The sequence below is a fragment of the Oryctolagus cuniculus genome, chromosome 1 (genome assembly GCF_964237555.1).
Source record: "Oryctolagus cuniculus chromosome 1, mOryCun1.1, whole genome shotgun sequence".
In the NCBI taxonomy this organism is placed as follows: Eukaryota; Metazoa; Chordata; class Mammalia; order Lagomorpha; family Leporidae; genus Oryctolagus; species Oryctolagus cuniculus.
The window spans coordinates 204,276,758-204,296,529 of record NC_091432.1 but is presented as its reverse complement, the minus strand read 5'-3'; the positions used below and the strand labels follow the sequence as shown (position 1 = coordinate 204,296,529).

Here is a 19,772-nt window from a genome sequence, read left to right as displayed (position 1 = left end):
CAGAGAAGAATGACAGCAATGTCCTCTTGTCTATAAACATGACCTGGCTAACACACCAATCTCAGGGACAGGATGAGCTCCTAGCAGCATCAGCAAGAAATGGTATGAATGTGGGGCCGGCTCTGTGGCATAATGGGTTCAATGCTGCCGGTTCGAGTCCCAGCTGCTCCACTTCTGATCCAGCTCCCTGGTAATGCACCTGGGAAAACTGTGGAAGACGGCCCTGGTCCTTTGGCCCCTGCACCTATATGGGAGACCTGGAAGAACCTCCTGGCTCCTGACTTCAGATCAGCTCAGCTGGCTATTTTGACCATTTGGGGAGTGAACCAGCGAATAGAAGATTTCTCTGTCTCTGCCTCTGTCAGTCTCTCTATGCCCCAACTCTGCCTTTCAAATAAATAAATAAATCTTAAAAAAAAAAAAAATGGTATGAATGGACAGACACAAGCAGCAAAAAGCACTAAGACTATTCAGTTGCATGTTGGGAAATCAGAGATCCAGCTTTTCCATAGGTCTATTTCTAACATGCTGTTGACCTTGATCGAGTTATATAACCTCTCTGGAATCAGGAAGTTGAGCATTTACACCCTTCCCATTTCCACCTCTCAACTCACACCTGGTTTTCCATCTCCAACTCCTTATTTTTAGAAATCTATTTTAGCATATATTTTACTTGAGTTACATGTTCTTTATTCTAATATATTCTTTCATCTTTCAACCACCTTGTGACAGACTGCCTAAAAAACAAAAGTGTTAGAATATGGCAAATTTATTTTTTATTTTAAAAAATACCAACATTATACCAAAAGTATTAAGCCCATAATCTTAAAACCCTAACAAGACATCTGTTTTTGTTTTGCATATTACTTGCCAGTTTTTTTTAAATGATGCTACTGATTTATTTTTACTTATCTATGACAGATAAACACGAATTTCTTGTAACATTTAGTCCACATTTCAAGGCCTTCTGTAAGGCAGTGACCAACAATGCAAAAAAGCTTTCACCACCAATCTGGAAGTACTGACTTACCTACAAGAAGCCTTCTGAGTAGAATAGATGAATTCACATTTCCCATGGATGCAGAAACCATTCAAATTTTCAGGGCAAGGCATGTGGTTTCCAATATAAACATCTTCTCTTTGATCACTGGCATCTTAAAAGAACATAAAACAGGTCACTAAACAGTGAGGAACATACTGAAAAGTAAGAACTTTTCAAAGGTTCTGAGACAGCAAATAAACTCTCCCCTTGTCAACCACCTGTGGGGAGATTTGAAAAGAGGGACTTATCAGACAGGGGGTTGGATAAGATTTAAGGTCCCTTCTAATTCCTATTTTACCTCACACAGCAGGTAGGCTGTTTAGATTCCCAAAATTTAGAAATACCTGCAGGGTGTAACCACCATGCATTACTGTTGTTTAAAAACAAGCTGCCAAAGATAACTAAATATCTTTGCTAAAGAAATAAATGCTTAGTTGGAGGAAACTTCCCCTCTGTCACAGAGAGATGGCATCTACAAAGCAGTGGCTTTTAGAAAATGAACTTCAGAATTCACCTCACTGCTATGAAGTTTACACCCAAAGAACACTGGGATGTCAGAGAGCAAGGTATGAGATTCTCAAATTTTAGGATGAAACATTAATTTTGGGGGATGAAAGTTAACAAGAATAGTGGGTTTTTTATAAATTGTGTGATTTTATTTAGTGTTCAAATCCATCTTTTTAGAAAACTTTAATTAAATAAATATAAATTTCCAAAGTACAACTTTTGGATTATAGCAGTTTTTCCCCCAAAAACCACCCTCCCACCCACAAACCATCCCATCTCCCACTCCCTCTCCCATCCCATTCTTCAGTTAAGATTCATTTTTAATTATCTTTATATACAGAAGATCAATTTAGTATACACTAAGATTTCAACAGTTTGCACCCAAACAGACACACTAAGTATAAAGTACTGTTTGAGTACTAGTTTTACTGTTAATTCTCATGGTACAACACATTAAGGACAGAGATCCTACATGGGGAATAAGTGCACAGTGACTCCTGTTTATTTAACAATTGACACTCTTATTTATGACGTCAGTAATCACCCGAGGCTCTTGTCATGAGCTGCCAATGCTATGGAAGCCTCTTGAGTTCACAAACTCTGACCTTATTTAGACAAGGCCATAATCAAAGTGGAAGTTCTCTCCTCTCTTCAGAGAAAGGCACCTCCTTCTTTGATGGCCTGTTCTTTCCACTGGGATCTCACTCACAGAGATCTTTCATTTAGGTCATTTTTTTGCCTCAGTGTCTTGGCTTTCCATGCCTGAGAAGCTTTCATGGGCTTTTTAGCCAGATCCAAATGCCTTAAGGGCTAATTCTGAGCCCAGAGTGCTGTTTAGGACATTTTCTACTCTATGAGTCTGCTGTGTATCCCACTTCCCATGTTGGCTAGCTCTCTCCTTTTTAATTCTATCAATTATTATTTGCAGACACTGGTCTTATTATGTGATACCTCTGACACTTAATCCTATCTTTATGATCAATTATGAACTTAAACTGATCACTTTAACTAGTAAAATGGCATTGGTACATGCCAACTTAATGGGATTTGGAGTTCCATGGCACGTTTCTAGCTTTACCCTTAGGGGTAAACCCAAGTGAGCGTGTGCCGAACTGTAAATCTCCTCCCTCTCTTATTCTCTTATTTTTAACAATGATCAATTTTCAGTTAAATTTAAACACCTAAGAATAATTGTGTGTTAATTAAAGAGTTCAACCAATGGTATTAAGTAGAAAAAGAAAATACTAAAAAGAATAAAATAGTAAGCTGTTCCTTGACAGGACAAGGACTAAACAAGTCATTGCTTCTCATAGTGTCCATTTCACTTTAACAGGTTTCCTTTTTGGTGCTCAGTTAGTTGTCACCGATCAGGGAGAACATATGATATTTGTCCCTTTGGGACTGGCTTATTTCACTCAGCATGATGTTTTCCAGATTCCTCCATTTTGTTGCAAATGACCGGATTTCATTTTTTTTCCACTGTGTAGTATTCTTTAGAGTACATATTCCATAATTTCTTTATCTAGTCTTCTGCTGATGGGCATTTAGGTTGATTCCATGTATTAGCTATTGTGAATTGAACTGCAATAAACACTGAGGTGCAGACAGCTTTTTTATTTGTCAATTTAATTTCCCTAGGGTACGTGGGTATTTTTCCAAATGAAAATAGCTTTGCTGTTCTTTTCATAGTTTTTCTTTGTATATGTTACAGAGAAAAAAACAAAAAAAATTTAAAATCACGAAATGCTCTATCAAAGGAGCACCACTATAAATAAATATGTTGATGGACATCTGTTCAGACTTAAGTATAATGATTTGAACTTATCTGAGTTGAAGTGAAGAAAATGGAAGCACAGTGAGTAATACCATTGTCAGAAATGGAAAAGTGACTCAGGAAGGACAGACGGAACGGAGCAGGGAAGGAAAGGACCTGGGGACTCAGTCTTCAAAATCAGTCACTCATTCTGCCCTATCCCCACCTCCACCCCTAAGTCACCCAGACTTGCACACAGACATGCTCACACACTCTATAATGGATTTCTGTACTTCTTTCTTTGGCATAAACACCAATACATTAATCCTCAGCTCCACAGAGCAGAGTTCCCCAAGGTTTACAGGGCTGCACACTTGTAGGAAAAACTCCCAAGCTTCCTGCGTTTCCATTCTACAATTCCAGTCTACAGATTCTGTGTACTCCAGCTGTGTGACCTAGAGTATTCTACTCTCTTAAAACTGAGATTTCATATTGGAGAGTCAGTTTTGAGAAAATTCTGAAAAAAACAAAATGTATGTTAATACCACCAAAACAACCACTGTCCATGTGCCACATCACCTAACGCCAAGGGACTTATCTCTACCAAATACAAATAAAGCTGTTAATAAAATTTGGAGATTGTTACCAGAAATAAATCAAGCAAGAATGAAGTAAGAGACTATGTATACATACGGCTATGGAATGAGGAAAATGAGGAGAAGGGGATTAGAGATACCAACTGCAAAAAACCTGAGAATTAAAAATGCAGATTTGGGGCCGTCGCTGAGGCACAGTGGCTTAACACCCTGGCCTGAAGCGCTGGCATCCTATAAGGGTGCCAGTTCAAGACCCGGCTGCTCCACTTCCTGTCCAGCTCTCTGCTATGGCCCGGGAAAGCAGTAGAAGATGGTCCAAGTACTTGAGCCCCCGCATGCATGTGGGAGACAAGGAAGAAGCTCCTGACTCCTGGCTTTGGATCAGCACAACTCCGGCCGTTGCGGCCATCTGGGGAGTGAACCGTCGGATGGAAGACCTCTCTCTCTCTCTCTCTCTCTCTCTCTCTGCCTCTCCTTTCAAATAAATAAATAAATCTTTTAAAAAAATGCAGATTTTTTCTGGGGCCTATGCTGTGGCATAGCAGGTAAAGCCGTCAGGTGCCAGTTCAAGACCTGGCTGCTCCACTTCCCACTTGGCTCCCTGCTAATGGCCTGGAAAAAGCAATGGATGGCCCAAGTACTTAGGCCCCTGCACCCATATAGGAGTCCCAGATGAAGCTCCTGGCTCCTGTCTTTGGCCTGGCTCAGCCATGGCCATTCCAGGGCCTGGAGAGTGAAGCAGACAATGGAAGATTTTTCTTTCTGTGTCTGCCCCCTCCCCAACTCTTACTTTCTTTTTTTATTTTGCTTGATATCTATTTCTTTATCTAAAAGGTAGATTTACAAACAGAGAGAAGGAGAGACAAAGATAAAGGACTTCTACCCACTGGTTCACTCCCCAAATGGCTGCAATGGCTGGAACTGGTCTGATCCAAAGCCAGGAACCAGGAGCTTCTTCTGCGTCTCCTACGTGGGTGCAGGGGCCCAAGCACTTGGGCTATTTTCCACTGCTTCCCCAGGCACATTAGCAAGGAGCTGGATTGGAAGTGGAGCAGCTGGGACTTGAACGGGCACCCACATTGGAAGCCAATGTCATAGGCAGTGGCTTAGCCCACTGCACCAAAACACTGGCCTCTATTTTGGTTTTATGAGTTAGCAGGTATCATGAGATTGTGAGCTCAAGAATATAGGTGCTTTTGTTATTCATTTCTAACTCCTAACATTAATAACACAGTATGTGCAATGGTTTAAGAGCACAGTTCTCAAGTCAGACTGCCTGGGTCTAAATCTCCAGTTGTGTGGCCTAAAGGCAGTTACTTAAACATTTATAGCCTTCGGTTTCCTCATCTGAGAAATGCAGACAATAATGATGCCTACTTTTCACAGGGTTGTTCTGAGGACTAAATGAGATAATGTATTTAGCGAATTAAGTATGGAAACTTAGAACAATGTCTAGCATAAAATAAGTAACTAGTAAATAAATGTTACCAGGTATTATTGCATGCTCAACAAATGTTAAAAGAATAAATTCCAATTATCAAAATCTTCAGGGAAAGGCATTAGGCCTAGAGATTAAGATGCCACTTGAGGGGCTGGTGCTGTGGCGTAGTGGATAAGGCTGCCACCTGAAGTGCCAGCATCCCAGTCCTGGCTGCTCCACTTCCGATCCAGCTCTCTGCTATGGCCTGGGAAAGCAGTAGAAGATGGCCCAGGTCCTTGGGCCCCTGCACCCACATGGGAGACCTGGAAGCTCCTGGCTCCTGGCTCCTGGCTCTGGATCAGCCCAGCTCCAGCCATTGTGACCATCTGGGGATCAAACCAGAAGATGGAGGCCCTCTCTCTCTCTCTCCCTCTCTCCCCTTCTCCCTCTCTTTCTCTCTCTCTCGCTCTCGCTCTACCTTTCAAATAAATAAAACAAACCTTTAAGGAAAAAAAAAAAAAAAAGATGCCACTTGGAATGTCTACAGCCTGTATCAGAATACTGACTGGGGTTTTAGTTCTGGTATAGCTCCTGGCTCCTGGTTTCCTATTAGTGCACACCTGGAAGGCAGTGGAGATGACTCAAATGACTGAGCCCTGCCACCCATGTGGGAGTCTTACATCCAGTTCCTGGCTCCCAGCTTTGGCCTGGCCCAGCCCCACGCATTTCAAGCATTTGGAGAGAAAACCAGAGGATGAAAGTTCTATCTTTGTCTGTTTCTTTGCTTGTCTGCATCTCAAAAAAAAAAAAAAAAAAATCCCTTACTGGGATACAAAAAACAATTATGAAACATATCTCTTTTATTTCACATTAACAAAATTTTCATCCAAATAAGAGTTTCTACCTTGACTCACCCCTTAATGAACTGAACTACTTTTAGTAGCCCTATCCTGTTTCACAACAGAGGTGGAAATTTAATTAACAGATTCTTTATTTAGAAATACTTGTGATCAAACCAGAAGACTCTCAAATCCTTGATAAGAAACAGTTTCACAAAGACAAATAAGTAAAATCAAATGTACTTGTCATGCTATGAATTCAAACTAAAAATGCCATTTTATGTTCCCAATCAAGTTATAAATAACTTGAAGAAAGGAGTCATCTCCCATAGCACTTACTATCCTACATCACAACACTTCTCAGAAGGTGAGATTATAGGCAGAGGCTATAACAAAACCTTATAATGTGTACAGAAATAGGATTGGATAGGTCTGTAGTGGTGGGGGAATCTACTAACTACTGTAAGAACGCCCTACACATAGCAGGAAATTTCATGAGTAACACAGACCTGAGAGCTATAACAGAATTCAACTATGTGAAGGCAGCATTAAAAAGTTAACTAAATTAAGAACAGGGTACTCAGAAATTAAGTACAGCACCAATAAACATGTACTGAATGAATTAATGAAAGAAGGTGCTTATCAAGCTGTAGACAAAGTGAAGCTGTAGGAAACACAGGCGTGTCTACTAAGGCTTTGAAGTCTATGGCTGTTATAGAGCCCAAATTCAGCATGCCGCTCAGTGCCAATGCTATTCACTCTGTTAGATTTACATATGATTTCTGTACATAGTCATATGCTCAGCTAAGATACCAGGGAGATAAAGAAAAATCATACATGGTCCTTGCCCTCAAGGAGCTGGAAGTCAATTTAGGGAATCCACATATACACATGAGAAACTGAGCAACACAAGGGAAGGGGTTTTACATGGCAGTTCACAACTAAATGCTGAAAGGTTCTATAATACCAGGTACTGTGGAAGTTCAAATTTAAAAAGAATTAATGCAGGCTAAATTACTCAGAGTAGAATTCACAGATTGGGCAGAACTCAAGATAGGAGGAATGATGGAAGCCAACGGGAAGGTATAATGTACACAGCATTCTCAAGAACTAAGAGTAGATCAGCCTAGCAAGAGCAGTGCATTCAGACTGGGGAAAGATGCTCAATCAAAGTGAGAAAAGACAAGCTGAAACCAGATTATGGAAGAATCTGAATTCCAAGTGAGACAAGTTTTTTAATCATACAGGCAAAGAAGACACTGAAGGCTTTCTGGCTGGAGAGCAACATAATGAAAGCCATGCTGTCCATAAAAATCAGGAGTGGCTGCTAAGGCTAGAGGTTAGGGGGAATGGAAGTGACTGATTATTGGTGTGATAAAGATGTTCTAAAAACAGATTACAATATTGCTTGTACAACTCTGTAAATATACCTAAAGCCATTGAATCATATAGCTTAAATGGGTAAACTTAATGGTAATAAATTGTATTCTCAATAAAGCTGCTAGAATAATTAATTGGAGGAGGCTGGTGTCATGGCGCAGGGAGTTTCCAGCTGCACCACTTGTGATCCAGCTCCCTGCTAATGTGCCTGGAAAAGCAGCAGACAATGGCCCAAGTGCTTGGGCCCCTGCAACCCATGTGTGAGACCTGGATGGAGTTCCAGGCTCCTGGCTTCAGCCTGACCCAGCCCCAGAAGATTCATTCTCTCTCTCTCTCTTTCTCTCCCTTTGTCTGTGTAACTCTGCCTTTAAAATAAATAAATTGAATCTTTTTTTAAAAAAAAAAGCTATTCCCTATATTAAAAAAAGATTAACTGGACACCAGCATATAAGATTAAGGGGCAGGGGGACTAGGAACACAAGCCACCAATTAAAGGTAAGTGGTACAGAACCTAAACTTGTGGCAATGAAAAGCTGACTTAGAGGACACCAGTAGGAACAGATACTAGAGACACAGAAAAAAATACAGTTTGAAGATGCTGTGGGAAGTGAATGAGTTCAGAAACTCAGATTAAACCCTGAGAGTGCCTGTTTCTACCAGAACACTTCCAGGGATAAAGAATTCATCATAGTTCAACTTATTCCAATACCATTAGATTTCCCTTATGTTGAATGAATTATTCCTTTAAGTTTGTATAGATTTCCCCATATTCTTTCATCTACTCCTCCACTGCCCACCATCCTTTTACTCTTAAGGTCAAAGTTCCCTGCCCCTTCATCCTTTTTTGAACAAATTTAGGTTTTAACTATCTTTAAGAATGGGGTTCAGTGCTAACCCCATGGTATTTAAGTGTTTAGTAGGACAGAACACTTCCCTTTATTGAAGATGCTCTTAATACAGATTCATGTATAAATGGCTCCCAGTGTGAATCTAATGATAGGGGTTTCAGCAGAGAGAATGTAGCAAGTAGTGTTTAAACTTAGATCTCCAGTCATCTAAAAAGTATCTGCTAAGCACCTGTTATGTTCTAGGCACTATGGTATTTCCTGGAGTTTAAGGCAACGGCAAAATAAACTAAGTACAATGACCCACTATGCAACTGAATATGTGAAACTGCTACTTGGAAAAAGATCAAGGTAGAGAAGTGTGAGAGTTCCACAAGGTAATAACTGAGAATAGGTTAAATATTCTGAAGATCTAGAAAGCAAGCAAGGGAGAACAGAATCCTGGAACAGTCGTGGTACAAGCAGACGAGCACCAGGGCTTAGCAACACAAAGTCTGAATCCTAGTCCTTTTCTGCCATTCTACATTAACAACAAACTCTCTGGCCGGCACCGTGGCTCACTTGGCTAATCCTCCACCTGTGGCGTCAGCACCCTGGGTTCTAGTCCTGGTTGCTCCTCTTCCAGTCCAACTCTCTGTTGTGGCCTAGGAGGGCCCAAGTGCTTGGGTCCCTGCACCCGCATGGGAGACCAGGAGGAAATACCCAGCTCCTGGCTTCAGATCGGTGCAGCGCCGGCTGTAGTGGCCATTAGGCGAGTGAACCAACAGAAAGGAAGACCTTTCTCTCTGTCTCTCTCTCACTGTCTATAACTCTCTCTCTGTCTCTCTCTCACTGTCTAACTCTGCCTGGCAAAAAACAAACAAACAAACAAACAAAAACAACCTCTTGATTTCAGGTGTATCTGCAAAATGAGCACATGATTGTTAAAAACAGCAAGTATACTACCTGCCCCCACTTTATAGATGTGATCAATGAGGCTCAGAGAAATGAGGCCACACAGCTTTAACATGTAGACCAAGTCTGACTCCAGAGCACAAGCTCTTAGCCATTACTCTGTGATCACACTGAGCTACCCTAGGAGATGTGTATGGAATGAACAAAAGTAAAATGTGCAAGCAGCTGCTCCCTGGGCCAAGGAAATTAGACAACTTCAAAAAGGAAAGATGAAAAGGCTTTAAAGATGTTATAAAGTACAGCTTCTGAAAGAAGAGCAGAGAGGAAGCCTCCACACAGTAAGAACTGGGTACAAAACAATCCCCCTCTAAACAATGCGCTTGGGCAAGTGGTGACAGGCTCTGGGAGCAACAACTGCAACACTAGTCTGAACAATGCTCGTGTGTGTGACAAAAAGTACCCCTGGTCACCCAGTGGCTCCTGCCACACACAGAAGCTTTTGGAAACATGCCCCAGCAGCCGCAGAGTTTCCAAATACAAAGGGTACCATGGTTCTAAGTGATGATGTGAGAAGAAAGCCCAGCGCCAGATGGCTTATCTGCAAAGGCTTGTTCCATGGGCTCTCTGTCTGGGCCTTCCCATGCACAATCTAAAGAGAATGTGAGGAGCTGCAACTGCACCTAGAAGGGAAACAGCTGAGGCCACAACTACATCAACACTGCAGCAGTAGCTCTAGGGTCCATTAGTTCTATAAATCCCATAAAAATCCTAAATATTCTATTTTCCTTCCTCTATACAATTCTGCACCCAAACCTTTATCACTGAACCTAGTTCCCTAAACCTAGCTTCCTTAGATCCCATTTAAGAATTTTTCTAGATATGAATTCCTATGCCCTCCAACACCTCTCACCTGCTCGTGCTAAATGCCCCGACCTCCATTCCAACCCCTAGTCTCCTCACTCTGTCAGAAAAATGCCTTTTCTAACATGAATCAACTTACCCACCTCCTCAGCCATTACTTTAGAAAGCAGATTTTTCATCTCCCTGAAACCATGACCACATTATTTCCTGGAGCCCCTTTCCTTCCACCTTCCTGTGATCTGCTTACTGTTCAGTTTAGTGTTGTAAATTATACTCAAGAAAACTGTAGGGAGCAGGCATTTGCCCTGGAGGTTGAGATGCCACTTAGGACATCCATGTCCCATACCACAGCACCTGAGCACAAGTCCTGGCACTAATCCCAAGTTTAGATTCTTGTTAATGCACACCTGAGAGGCAGCAGTGGTGGCTCAAATGGCTCGACCCTTGTTACCCACATGGAAGGCCTGTATTACATCTCCAGCCCCCAGCATCAGCCCAACCCAGCCCTGACCATGACAGGCATTTAGGAAGTGAACCAGCATATGGGAGCTTGCTCTGTCTCTCTCCTTCTACATGCACAATCCTCCATCTCTCAAATAATTTTTAACAATCCCTCAAATAATTTTTAAACTGCATTTAAAAATCCGTGAAGTGAAGATAATGATGATCACACATATGGATGTATTCAGACAAAACAAGAATGAAAATGCGGATAACCACTGAAGGTGAGCATTGAGTGCTAAAGGGCTCACTACACTCCTGTTAACATGTCTTTGAAATTTTCTAAAATAAAGTTTTTTCTAAACAACACATACTCATCTCCCACATACCTCATGCTCAATCATCGTATCTTTTATGACTTCAACACCTGCAGCAGAGTTCTGACACCCAATTTCAATATTTAACATAGGTTTTTCAATAGCCCAAAGGAGCTCTAATTTGGCCCCTATTCTGGACATTAGAATCCCCAATTCACAAGCAGTCTGTTCAAAGAGTTCAATTGCAAAAGACCTCCTTTCACTGAGTACTACCTTCCAATCTTTCCAGCTTTGTATTAGTGTTGTGTTCCTGCTTTTCAATCTGTGACCCCATCCCCAGATCCCTGCTTTCTACCCAGTTTTGCAGACATGAATATTTGCTAAGGATTCCTATAAATCTTGAGAAAAAATAAATAAAATTTGATGAGTAAAAAAATACAACAAGAGTCTCCTTCTGACCTTTGTTTCTTTATTACTAGAACACTTCTTAATTCTTGATAATTTTGGGTTTCATCTTCATAACTTCATAGTCCATAACTTCATGGTCCAGACGGCGCTGCAGCTCACTAGGCTAATCCTCTGCCTTGCGGCGCCGGCACACGGGGTTCTAGTTCCGGTCAGTGCACCGGATTCTGTCCCGGTTGCCCCTCTTCTAGTCCAGCACTCTGCTGTGGCCAGGAAATGCAGTGCAGGATGGCCCAAGTGCTTGGGCCCTGCACCCCATGGGAGACCAGGATAAGTACCTGGCTCCCGCCATCGGATCAGCGCGGTGTGCCGGCCGCAGCGCGTCGGCCGCAGCAGCCATTGGAGGGTGAACCAATGGCAAAGGAAGACCTTTCTCTCTGTCTCTCTCTCACTGTCCACTCTGCCTTCAAAAAGAAAAAAAAGAAATTCCATGGTCCATGTTCTAAGATTGTTAATGATCTCCTCTTCTTCAGATTCAAAGCATGGTTTAGTCCCTGTCCACTAATATCCCACTGCAGAAATTTAAATTATTATACACCTTTCTCTTGCAGCATCTGTGCTACTGTTCTCCTCATGGAATTTTTTTTAAGATTTATTTTATTTATGTGAAAGGCAGAGTAACACAGAGAATGACACAGAGAAGAGAAAGAGATCTTCCACCTGCTGGCTGAAATGGCTGGGGCCAGGCCACACCAAACACAGGAGCCAGGAACTCCATTCTGGTCTTACCACATGGTGGCAGGGCCCAAGTACTTGGGCCATATTCTGCTGCTTTGCTAAGTGCATTAGTGGGGAGCTGGATGGAATGCAGAGCAACCAGGACTCATCCCGTATTCTGAAATGGTATGCCAGCACTGTGAGTGGCAGCTTAACCCACTGCACCATAGCAGCCGCCCTAGCTTCCTTCTGGATCCTCTTTCTGCTTCATTTCAAGCTGGGCCTTATTTCCTTCTTAAGTAACAGGGCTGCCCGACAGAACTTTCTGAAAGTACCATATCTGTGCTGCCTCAATGGTAGCAACTGGTCACGTGAGGCAACAGAACACTTTCAACAGGGATAGTAGGATTTCATTTTAATGAATTTAAATATTCACATGTAGTCAGTGGCTTCTGTACTACACAGTACAGCTCTACAATCTCCCTCATTCATTCTCACAGCTTCAATTAACCAAATACAAGGATAGCATAGCTCTCAAACTTATGCTAAACAAAGTCACCTGGATAAGATACACAAGTAAGTCAAATTCCAAAATACAATTAATCATCTCCACTATCAACTCTTCTTTAAAAAAAAAAAAAAAGATTTATTTACTTATTTGAAAGTCCAAGTTACAGAGAGAGAGAAGGAGAGGCAGAGAGAGAGAGAGAGGTCTTCCCTCTGATAGTTCACTCCCCAATTAGCCGCAATGGCCAGAGCTACACTGATCCGAAGCCAGAAGCCAGGAACGTATGCCAGGTCTCCCACACAGGTGCAGGGGCCCAAGGACTTGGGCCGTCTTCTACTGCTTTCCCAGGCCAGAGTAGAGAGCTGGATCAGAAGAGGAGTAGCCAGGACTCGCACTGGCACCCATATGGGATGCCGGCACTGCAGGCTATAGCTTTACCTGCTATGCCATAGTGCCAGCCCCTCCACCATCAACTCTTAACCTTATCTTACCTCCAGACACTTCTCTCCTCCCCAGAGGCTTAGTTCTATAAATAAAATCCACCATCCAAGCCATCTGAGCTTAAGTCTTAGTCACTTTTAATTCTTCATCTCTCACATCTAAACAGATGTCTTATTCCTTGCTTATTGACCTAACTGAGCTCCCTGGATCCATTTCAATGTACATAATAAGCACAGTGTTCCTTCTAGGTGCCACTCACTCAAATGGGTAACTTTGTAGCTTTGCCTTTTTCAAATATATAAGAAACAGGACTTGTAAGTGCTATCCAAAAATAAAGTCTAAATTTCCGGAGAGAGAGTGGTGCTCAAGAAATTACACAATCTAACTCCAAGTTGCCTTTCAAGCCTTGTCTTCTACTTCTACCTCTTAAGTCCCCTTCTCTCCACCAAAAAAGGATACCTTATCATTGTCCTGTCACAGTGTTTATGTCCTCATCTCTGCTCAGGCTCTTTTCTCCTCTTTAAATATTCTTTTACCTCTGGTTCAGATCCTAACCAGGCTTCCAGCTTCACTCCATTTCCACCTCTTCCATGACATCTCTCAGATCCTCACTGTCCCCCAACAAGGAAGAATCTCATTTTTGCTGAATTACCATTATACTTTTTAACTGTACAACATTTATGACAATAATCAACTTAATTTCTGCTTTGTTAGAAGTTAGCTATATCCATTTCTTATTATATCACAAACTCTCTCAAGAAGCATATCATGTATTAAACAGCTCCCCACTCACAAATGGTGCCTGGTAAAACAGTATAAATTAGGCACATAATAAATAATATCTACTGATTATGACAATTTCATTTAAATTACAGATCAATTCTTATGTGTTAAGAAATTCAGTATCTCAAAAGTGACCTCAGCACTAAATTATCAACATATAATTATATTATTTTATGACTTTATGGTAAGCACACAAATGTTTGTGCATACACAGTTCCCCAAATTGCCTTAAGTATGAGATTCTAAATAGTGAAAAATGGTCTTCCTGGCTTACTCACGTCTTGCCAGTATAGAGAATAAAACTGTGCTCATCTATTATGTCTCCTATGGGAATACAGCAGGTTTCCTATTTTAAATACAGAACTTTGTATCAACAAAAGAAAGTGGTATTTCAGGGGCTCTCTGGATACAATTGATTCAGGTTTGGTATGTTTCAAATAAAGGAAGAAACAAATTAGTCAACAACAACACAAGCTGCCCTTCATGTCATATACCATTCCAACCAGTGGTGTCTATTATCTCATTAATTTTTTTTAAATAGAATGGCTTTTCTGTTTTAATTTTATTTGATAGGCAGAGAAAGAAACAGAGGGACAGAAAGATCTTCCCATCAACTGGTTCACTCCCCAAATACCTGCAACAGGCAGGGCTGGGCAGGCCAAAGCCCATGCAGGTGACAGGTACCCAAGTATCTGAATTGTCACCCGCTACCTCCCAGGGTGTCCATTAGCAGGAAGTCAGATCAGAGGCATAGAAGCTAGATCTCAAACCAAGCACCTTGACATGGCATGCAGGCATTCCAAGCAGCAATTCAACTGCTGCATCAAACACCCACCCTGCATTTAAGTTTTCGTAAACCCTACAACAGGTACTATTACCATTTCCGTTTTACATTTTCTTTAGAAAGTGGCATAAAAAATAGGTCATGTCTTTTTTAAAAACATTCATTAGTATAACCAAACAAAATGGGTAGAGGTGCATTTGCGATAGAGCAATTATATAGAAGTCATGGTCTGGCCAGCGTCATGGCTCACTTGGTTAATCCTCTGCCGGCAGCGCCAGCACCCTGGGTTCTAGTCCCGGTTGGGGTGCTGGGTTCTAGACCCGGCTGGGGCACCGGATTCTGTCCCAGTTGCTCCTCTTCCAGGCCAGCTCTCTGCTGTGGCCCGGGAGGGCAGTAGAGGATGGCCCAAGTGCTTGGGCCCTGAACCCGCAGGGGACACCAGGAGGAAGCACCTGGCTCCTGGCTGCGGACTGGCACAGCGCGCCAGCCATGGCAGCCATTTGGGGGAAGAACCAATGGAAGGAAGACCTTTTCTCTGTCTCTCTCTCTCTCACTGTCTAACTCTGCCTGTCAAAAAGAAAAAAAAAAGAAGTCATAGTCTAAGAAAGCAAAGATCTAGACCTGCTTCAGTTAACTAGGTATTATCTCACTGAGCCTCAACATTCCCTCTAGTCTAGTGCTCTTCTTATTGGAGAAGTTGAAAAAAATCAAATACAATAACATGTATGAAAAATAAGTATGGGGGACAGCGCTGTGGCGTAGTGGGTAAAGCCTCCGCCTACAGTGCCGGCATCCCATATGAGCAATGGTTCAAGTCCCGACTGCTCCACTTGCAATCCAGCTCTCTGCTATGGCCTGGGATAGCAGTAGAAGATGGCCCAAGTGCCTGGACCCCTGCACTCACATGGGAGACCTGGAGGAAGCTCCTGGTTCCTGGCTTCAGATCTGCACAGCTCCAGCTGTTGCGGCCAATTGGGGAGTGAGAGTGAACTAGCAGATGGAAGACTTCTCTCCCTCCCTCCCTCCCTCTCTCTCTCTGCCTCTCCTTCTCTCTCTGTGTAACTGTAACTTTCAAATAAATAAATAAATTTTTTTTAAAAAATAAAGAGGCCGGCGCCGCGGCTCACTAGGCTAATCCTCCGCCTAGCGGCGCCGGCACACCGGGTTCTAGTCCCGGTCAGGGCGCCGGATTCTGTCCCGGTTGCCCCTCTTCCAGGCCAGCCCTCTGCTGTGGCCAGGGAGTGCAGTGGAGGATGGCCCAGGTGCTTGGGCCCTGCACCCCATGGGAGACCAGGAAAAGCACCTGGCTCCTGGCTCCTGCCATCGGATCAGCGCGGTGCGCCGGACGCAGCGCGCTGGCCGCGGCGGCCATTGGAGGGTGAACCAACGGCAAAGGAAGACCTTTCTCTCTGTCTCTCTCACTGTCCACTCTGCCTGTCAAAAAAAAAAAAAATAAAATAAAGAAAGAAAAATAAGTATGAATAACTATGGACTTGAAATCAAAGGACCTGGAATCCAGCCTCTACTCTGACCTTTACTAGAAATGAGACTTTGTGCAAATAAATCCTGCGGCTTCTTTGAACACCACTGATTCTTTTGACAAGAATGGAGCACCTGCCTACACACTAGACATTTTGCTTGGCATTGGGGTACAAAGTGGATATGACAGATATGGTCTCTCCTGGCCTCACAGAACTCATAGCCCAGAGGGGATACAGATGAGTAAAAAGACAATCATAACACAGCAAGTTAAGTGCTCAGACAGAGGAGTGTATAAGAGAGGCACACAATCTAGATTTAAGGGTCCAGGAATACTTGAACGTAAATGACTTCTCAGCTGAGAACAAAAGGATGAGTGGGAGTTACTGAGGCAGAAGAAAGAAGTTTCAAAGACTGGGCACAGAGGTTAAGTGTTAATAGTAGAGTCTAGGGAAAAAAAGATTTTTTTTTAAGCATATAAGGTTACCTCAAAAAGTTCATGGAAAATAAAATTAGAAGATTATTGTATTTTAGTGCCTAAAATTTCAAAATCCATAAACAGTTTTTATAATACACATTTTCCCTTCACTTTTTAAAAAAATTTTGACAGAGAGATACAGAGAAAAAGCTTGCATTCAGTGGTTCATTGCCCAATATCTGCAACAGCTAAGAGCCAAGAGCTCAATCCAGCTTTCCCTAACATGGGTGGCAGGGACCCAATTACTTGCTGTTTCCCAGGTTCACCTTAGCAGAAAGCTAGACCTGGAAACACAGCCAAGACTCAAACCCAGGCACTCCAAATTGTGACACGGACAACTTCACTAGCATCTTAACTGCTAAGCCAAACACCCACACTACCATGACCTTTCTGAAATGCCTGAGAACCTAAAATTACCTCAATACATTTTCCAATTTTAAAAAACTATATGAGAACACTCCATAAATGGAAGCACCTTAGCTGTTTCAGTCATAACCAACTGCATAACATATATTACTACCGAGAGCAAAGCTGGAGGAATTGCTACAATGGAAAGGGAAGTACTAAGCATAGCTAGTAAGCAATAGTTTGTCTACACTGAGAAAATCATGATTCAGTACCTTTCACATCTGGTCGATATTGTAGTCCATCATCTTTCTTTCCCAGCAAACTAGTGTCATCTGTCTCTATAAGAGAAAACAGTTTTCAGATTAAGATGCATACAATGCTAAAGTCACATAATCAAACTCCCAATTATTCCAAATGCTTCAGGTCTTTCTGAACTCTCTGCTCACTTACCCTGATCACAGTTCCTGTCCCTCTTTTTTCTAATTGACAGTTAACAGTCTACATATGTATTGTGCTCAACATGATGCTTTGAAGTACATAAACACCGTGGAATGGTTTCCACCATTCTCTTGATCAGCTATGCCACATCTGTCTCAGGTCTCAGCACATCCTGGGTATGTAGGCTCTCTGCATGATTAACAGTTTAATTTCACTAAGACTTCAGCTCAAATTTCACCTCCTTTAAAAGTCTTGTCTGCGCAAACTACAATAACACACACCTTGAAAAGGCTGACCTTTTCTCCGAGGAACAATAGCCTCAACATTTACCTTCTTTCCTACCAACGTTTCCTTGGAAACCTCTGATTAAGAGGCATGTGAAATCAAAGTTGTGTTATTGAACATTCACTACAAAAAATGACCCCTGATTTGTGAATCGCACCTGAGCCATAAATACCTGTTAGTATTTGGCTTCAGTTTTCCAGCATAAAGTGATGAGGCAAAGAGAAGGGACAGTCAGTTTTGGATGGAAAAATGATAGTGGAACTAAGCTAAAACTTGAGGACCAACCACTCTAAAGCAGACTAAATCTGTATGAATTTCTATTAAAATTCTCAAACTTGGGAAATTACCGTGAATTGGAAATTACAGAAAGACCCACCATTCAAACATGCACCAGTTCCACAGAGAAGATATTCTTCCTCTCAGCTATTCTTATCACCGTAAGTCTCAATATCACACTATGAAAGAAAAGCAAACCATACTTTTCTTCATGATCAAAACCAGGTGGACTATGTCCTGAAAAGGGACCTCAGCAGGCCAACGGCTTTCTCTATGATGCTCACACCCGACTCCTACCTGGAAATTCTCTGACGAACTTCCTGGGCACACTTTGGTAGCCTGGACCACAGTTACTGCCATCAGTTACTCAGCATGTCACAAATAATTTAGTTACCGACATAAAGTACCAAACTTTGGTTTACAATCTTTTTCCCTTAGCTCAGACAAAAAAAAAATCTTTTTAAAATTTTCAAAGAAGGCAGGGTAGGGGCAGGTAGAAGTAGTAAAGCCAGAAAGTCATACAGATTTTCAATTCTAACCCATGAGAATGTCCCTGGTCCTCCTGTGTTCTCGAGGAACTGATCCAATATCCCTGTCCATTTGGAAACTACTGAGGAAGGAAGACTTGACGTAGCCTTTGACTTCAGTGACTATGGACATTTCTAGGAGCAGGGGAAAACAACAATTCATAGGGCATTATGGTTTCTAGACTATAAAAAAAAGAAAGACAAACAATTTTAAATTGAAGGTAATATTTTCCATTATACTCTGTAACTTCACTGCAAAATCTATAATTGTATAAAACATACATAGGGAAAAACTACAGAGAAAATGTGAAAACTAATTACTATATAATATGTAAAAAAAAGCTTAGAAATATATGATAACACTTAAAGTTTTACTACAATTCAAATAAGCTAAGTCTTAAATAGTTATAATCATTATAAATTTGAGATCACCTTGGAACTTCATCTATAACTGCATATTAGAATCAGCTTCATAACTAAATTACCAAGAAACATGTTTTATGTCTTGAGAAGATGAAAATAAATGAAAAACATATTTAGATTAGTAACAGAAGAAATTCTGAAATATGTGGTAACAAAAGAAGATAAACCTTCAGGGATTTGTTTTACAAATTTGGAAGACTGCCAAATAAGATTACAGAAATATAACATTAAAGACACATCTCTGGATGGGTGGAATGGGTTTTACCTTTGCAATAGCCAAGATGCCTTATATCAATTTGTTCTTGCTTTATACAAGATGCCTCTCGAACAAAACAGGGATTGTTATAGGAACTCCCATCAGAAGCACACACAGGATTAAGACTGTATCCACTGCAATCTATATTACATACACACCTGTTGGGAAAGACAACAATTACCTATATTTTACAATACAAGGTTTTACAGTTCTGTAACAGGGGAAAAAAGCAACTCTTCTTGTTTTTCTGCTTTCTGTAACAGAAGTCAATACAATGTTTTTAAGTCACTGATCAAAGTTTAACTAAAGTGAAAACTAAATCAAAATTTTCTTTCAGGAGAGGATTTGTAGATAATTTCAACTAGATATTATTGCTCCAATGGTTTCTCTAGAATTTTTTTATCTAGATAAAATAATCAGGAGATATCAATTAACAGTATTAGTTAAAAAGCAAAATGGCATTAATAAAAAGGCAAAATTATGAGTCAAAGGTTATGAGTCTAAATCCTACCACTACTAAATTAATCAGATTTACCAATCTAGATTTTTCTTCTCTTAGTTTTGTCTGTAAAATAGAGATGAAAATAATAGTAATTATTATTATTTTGTTTTTTCTGCAAAATAGATGATAATAATAATAATTATTGTATGTATACTTCATCAAATAGCTGGGAGGACTGAAAAAATCATAGATACTAAATATGTAAAAAAGAAACACTCAATGTATTC

General features: G+C 41.2%; 1 protein-coding gene across 3 annotated transcripts in view; it reads right to left on the bottom strand.

Annotated features, from left to right (window-relative positions):
* TMEFF1 (transmembrane protein with EGF like and two follistatin like domains 1) overlaps window positions 1-19,772 on the bottom strand; it is a 132,514-nt gene that overhangs the window by 24,463 nt on the left and 88,279 nt on the right. For all 3 annotated transcript variants that reach the window (XR_011381234.1, XR_011381233.1, XM_002707936.5), the window contains exons 6-8: window positions 19,053-19,201; window positions 17,111-17,176; window positions 1,031-1,154 (exon numbers count right to left, since the gene is read on the bottom strand). Coding sequence is in view for 1 of the 3 variants with exons in the window: in XM_002707936.5 (XP_002707982.1) it covers window positions 1,031-1,154; window positions 17,111-17,176; window positions 19,053-19,201 (339 nt within the window). In the remaining 2 variants the exon portion in view is untranslated. The remainder of the gene's footprint in view (window positions 1-1,030; window positions 1,155-17,110; window positions 17,177-19,052; window positions 19,202-19,772) is intronic.